This window comes from Zingiber officinale, chromosome 4A (genome assembly GCF_018446385.1).
Source record: "Zingiber officinale cultivar Zhangliang chromosome 4A, Zo_v1.1, whole genome shotgun sequence".
NCBI lineage: Eukaryota > Viridiplantae > Streptophyta > Magnoliopsida > Zingiberales > Zingiberaceae > Zingiber > Zingiber officinale.
The window spans coordinates 89,270,953-89,276,416 of record NC_055992.1 but is presented as its reverse complement, the minus strand read 5'-3'; the positions used below and the strand labels follow the sequence as shown (position 1 = coordinate 89,276,416).

The window sequence follows — 5,464 nt, the reverse complement described above, 5'->3', positions numbered from 1 at the left end:
TGTATTCATCTACCTCTCCTGATTATATCCATGAATTCAAATACCAATTTAACCAAATATATTGAGAGCAATGATTTTTTGAACACGAATTAAAATTTTCAAACGTATTCATGTTCAAAAAATCAATGCGCTTAATATATTAGGTGAAATTGACGTTTGAGAGCTTAGATATAATCAGGAGAGATAACCCAATACATACGAGCTATTTTCATATCAATCCGAAATTATTTTGCCTATCAATCAATTTTATCTAAAATCGACTTTGATTAAAAAATAAATAAATTATTCGACTAATTTGCTCAAAATTTTGACGATTCAATACAAAGCAAAACTGATTCACCTTATAAAAAAATCAGTCGACTGATAGGGATAAGACGAGAAATGGATATATAATTGGTAATTTTAAAATTACCCTACTTGATTTGGTAATTTTAAAAACTTAACTACGTAGTTTGATAAAAAGATATTAACAAATTGAAAGATCCCAGAAAAAAATAGTCTCTCAGCACCTTCTATTTAATAGATCTCTAAAAAAACACCTTCTATAATTTTTCTACTTATAGTTGAAGTTATTCCAATGTTTATGCACTTCAATGATTATGTTTTAAACTCATTATGATTTCTTTTAACTCTCACTAATAACTTTAAAAGTTTTTAAATTAGAAAATTTAAGTATGTCAATGACATGAAAAAGAATGTTAAATGTTTAAACCTATTTTAATAAATTTAAGCTCATCAATAACTTTTGATCAGAATTTACCGGTGATTAAAAATAATATCAAAAGAATTTTAACATAGAATTGTGTTTAGCTCTTATGAATAACTTTAAAATATTTTGAAATTAAGAAATGTGAGTATTTTTAAAATTAGGAGAGTACCCAAAAGTGAATATTTCATATTTAAAGTGATTTTAAGGAATCTAGAGTCATTAATAACTTTTGACTAGTGTAGAATCAGTATCTTCTGGAAAAAGACTTCTTAACAACTTTGATTGGGCTCAACAGAATCTTTACAAATTTAATTAATTACAAATTGATGTGGTAAAGACTAAAGGGCAACCCAAGAAGAAATTTTTGTAAAGAACTAAGATAAAACAGTCGTTAAAAGATGACAGGACCATAATAGAGAAATTTCTCCCTTACTAAAACTAAAATGAACTAAAAGTAAAATGATATAAGATTTCTCTGTTACTAATTTGGTTTTTTTTTTGTTCCCAAAGTAACTTTCATCTGATTAGTCCAGTTTAAACCTCTCGAAGTCCATAAACAGTCTTCAATTTAGTCATGATTTTTCATGAGATGACAAAGATGCAATGCTACGTTCGTAATTCAGCTGATTCTTTACCCTATCTCATAGACAGATGATCAAAATCTTGGCAGATAATAAAATTTCTTTCTTAACCAAAACAAGAAGAAACTAAACAACAATGTTTTTTGTCTGCTCTGTAAATTAAATGAAGCAGCAGAGAAATCAAGAGGAGACGTCGAGCCTCGGTTCAAAGCAGAAGCCGCGGTAGACTAGGGACTCCGGTTCGCTGTAGAAGTGCAACTGCTCAATGTCGGGGTGGCTCGACCATTTCCACATCTTCTGCCTCACGTCGAAGGTCAGTAGCCCGGGACACAGTGAAGAGTGCAAGAAGAGGAAGTCGCCGGCGCCGCAGCAGATTAAATTATTTCTGCATAACTTCCTGTACAAGGAGATCGGCATTTGAGCCACCTCCCGCCATGTCTTATCCTCGAGTTCCAAAATCACCGCTTCCCCGTGCGGCCAGTAGTATTTCATGCCGACCATGACTAATTTGTTCGACAGGTTGATCAACCCAGCACAGAAAAGAGGGTATGGCGCAGGAATAGCTTCTTGGAGCAGAGACTGAATGCTAGAGGGCGGCTTCAAGAGGTCGAACGCCACTAAGTGGGGGCTGGTCAGATTCGGATGGCGGATGACGTAGTAGAGCACGCCGTCGCATATGGCGGCCTCGTTCCTGCCTATCCAGAGGCCGAGGTCTTGGCCGAAGGGAGTGACCCATGATTTCGTCGTCGATTGGTAGATGTGGACCGATAAGTGCCATTGCCTGGGCTTCCCTGGCAATTCCTGGGTGCGCGTGCACTTGGCGATGACCACGGTGTAACCGCGCGTGCGGTGGTCGAACGTCAAGGCGATGGCGTTGAACTGGGGGAAAGAGCCGGCGGCGACTTGAGGAAGCTGCTTCCAGTCTCTCTTGATGGGATTGCCGACCAATAAGCGACTCCCGTCATTAGGGTTCATTAAGCAGACCAGACCGCAGGAGGTAGACGTGCGCCAGATGCTCTTTTCTAAGGGGGTGAAGTCGAAGTTGTACCATCGGAGGAAGCCAGGGTCGTATACGTGGCCCGAGAAGGAGCAGTTGTTAAAGCATGGCCTGAAGAACAACGGATTCTGTGGCGCCATCATCGCCCACGACAACGGGGGCCAGGAGTGAACCACCTCGTACCACCGTTTGCACACGATGCCCAATTTGATGATGTTGGCGATGGGCAAAAAGGAGAGCACCTTCTGCAGGAGTTCATCAGGTAGAAACGACAGTAATGTTCCCTTGTCTTCTTCCTCCTTCTCCTCCTCCCCGTCACTATCTCTAGGCATCGTCCTCATCTCTGCAACCTCGTGGTGGATGGGATAACTCGGAATCCTTCGTGAAGAAGATCAGATCGTAAACTTGTACCCAGTGAAAAAAAAACCCCCCGCTGAATCAAGAACAGAAAAAAAAAAAATCTAAAATTTCTGCGTCGGAACGATACAAAACCTAATAATACTTGCGACCTTCTATCTATCAATCTATTTTTCATCCCTTTGAATAAGGCGTTCCCATCTTACGAAATTTTAGATATATTATTATTTGTTTTGATTAATATATTAGGTTAGGGCATGTTCCTCTTTTTATAAAATTTAATAAACAAAAAAGTTAATAGATAATTAATATAGGAAAAAGAAAAGATCAATATAAGATATTTTTTAATACCTTAATTTGTTCCTTTTATTCTATAGAAATAAAATTTAATAATTGAAACATAAAAACTATATTAGAAAGCGAATGATTTATTTCTAAAAAAAATTAATATGAATAAGGAAATACATTGACATAAAAAAAATAATGAACAAAGAAATAAACTAACAATTAATTCATTAAAAATGTCTTCTTCACAACTACTCTACTTTGCACGGATCAAATAAAAATTATATTGACATCAAAAGCACAGCGTACTTAAATTTTTAATGGACCAAAATTCGTATATTACTTTGATATTTATTAAAAGACGTATTTTTTTAAATATATTTTCTATTCTATCCTTCTAATAAATTTAATTTTTTCTTTATTTTTTTCACTCTTCCCTTTCATATCTCCTATTTCCTCTCTTTTATACATACAACTTTTATTTTTCCTTTCCTCTCTTTCTTTTTATTTTACATGCATGCATAAAGTAGACCTAATATATAAATCATATCAGATCCATGATATTTAAGGTTTAGATGATTTTTTGATAATATTTTAATACATTTAGAAAAATCAAAATAAATCATGAATAGCACATTTGAACTTTTTGTAATATCAGAAATCCATAAGAAATAGAATAGGTGCAATTGGAACTTTCTAGATCCATCAATAGGTTTTGACCGAAACCCACTGATGGATCTAGAGACCTCAGATTGTACCCATTTTAGTTCCTGTAGATTTCTAAAGTTGCCAGAGTTAGATCGAAGGCGCTAGAGTGGGTGAATAATACTAGTAGATTTTCACATTTTTTGTAAAAACTCGATCAGAATAATGCAGTGGAATAATAGTAAAGGAAAACAAACAATCGCTAACACTTTAATTTTACTTGGTTCGAAGTCTATAGCGACTCCTACTCTAAGGCTCGCTCTCGTTGAGTGATTTTGATGGACAATCCACTAATAGTTCGAATGAGTTAAAAAATTTAAGTACAAGAACTACAATAATTTAAATGCTATGACCGAAATTATACCGATAACTAAAAAATGGAAGTTGCGAGCTTTCGGTCGTTGGAGCAACGTTTTGGCATCGTAGAGTCATTCTAGAGTAGTGAGTAAGAATGAAAGTTGTTCAAATTGTTGTGTTGAAGGTGTTGGCCGAACTCTCCTTTTATAGCCCTCTCCGGGCGTCTGAACAGGTTCCCGGGCGCTCCTATGGTGTTGACGTGGCTACACCTCGTTAAAAGTCTGTCCCGTATACTTTATCCACCTCCGGGTGCTTGAACCGCTGATGTGGGCTAGCTAGTAGAAGCATGCTATTACAGCATGAGGATAAAGTTTTCCCAATCCGGGCCCTTGGACGGGTCCCCGAGCACCTGGACTGTCCGAGTGCCTCCTATGATGTAGGCTGGCCACCCGACGCATCCCATGTCATCCACTTACCCGAGCACCTAAAGCAAACTCTGAGCGCCTAAACATCTGGGCGCCGGAACGTCTGAGTGCCTAAGACTTGTCGAGGGCATAGACAACCCTTTTCCAACAAACTTCTAGCTTCATTTTGCATCATAGAGTTAGTCCAACAAATAAATAACATGTAAATGAAAGTAATATTTGACAGTCTTCGGACTGTTCGATCTTGACATTGAGTTTCACTAAAATTTTAGGTCAGACCGACACCTACTGTTCCTTCTACAAGGAATGCATCATCACCTACTCCTCTACAGAGAGTTTACCTTTTGTCAAACCGGTCCTCTAGACTGTTTAGACTTTTACTTAACATCTAAGACCTCAGGACTTTCAACTGGATGTCCGAACCTCGACCTGTTCAGTCTTCTGCTTGGTGTTCGTGACCTCATGGACTTTCATCTAGTGTCTTCGACCCTAAGATTTCTGCCCGACGTCCTTGATCTACCAAAACTTTGTCCAATCCCTTAGACCAGGATTTCCTTGCTTAGTGTGTAATTGTTTAAGCCCAATAGTTTGAGAAAGGTATACTTATTATTTTTTTGTGCAGGGCAATTCACCCCCTCTTTTGTCGGTCGCACGAGACTTATAATTGGTACTAGAGCCAAACCACTTCAAAAGGACTAACCACTGACCGAAGCACAAAAGATGATAGCCGGAACAAGTATCCACCCACCTATGTTCGAGGGAGACTTCTCTCATTGGAAAAAGAAAATAGAGGTATATTTCAAAATAGATTTTGATATCTTTTTAATTTTGAAAAATGATTTTGCAGTACCTGCCGATAGTAATGGCGAGCTAAAAAAGGAGGAAAGCTTGACAAAGAAGGAATAAGCTGAATTTATTGCCAATGGAAAAGCAGAATTCCATCTTCTAAGTGTGCCGCCACCGCAAGAGGTCAACAGAATCGAAGTCTACAAGTTTACAAAAGATCTCTAGGAAAAATTTTTACAGCTTCACGAAGGATCTTTCTAAGTCAAGCTAGCAAGAAGAGATCTACTTCGGAACCAACTGGTAAATCTTTGATTGAAGGAAG

The 5,464-nt window shown here is 37.5% G+C and overlaps 1 protein-coding gene across 1 annotated transcript; it reads right to left on the bottom strand.

Moving 5' to 3' along the window:
• Positions 1-1,470: 1,470 nt before the first annotated feature.
• LOC121972486 (F-box/kelch-repeat protein At3g61590-like) lies at positions 1,471-2,628 on the bottom strand. Its single transcript, XM_042524148.1, has one exon. It carries the CDS (start codon positions 2,626-2,628, stop codon positions 1,471-1,473), a length of 1,158 nt encoding a protein of 385 aa, XP_042380082.1.
• Between the last annotated feature and the right edge of the window lie 2,836 nt (positions 2,629-5,464).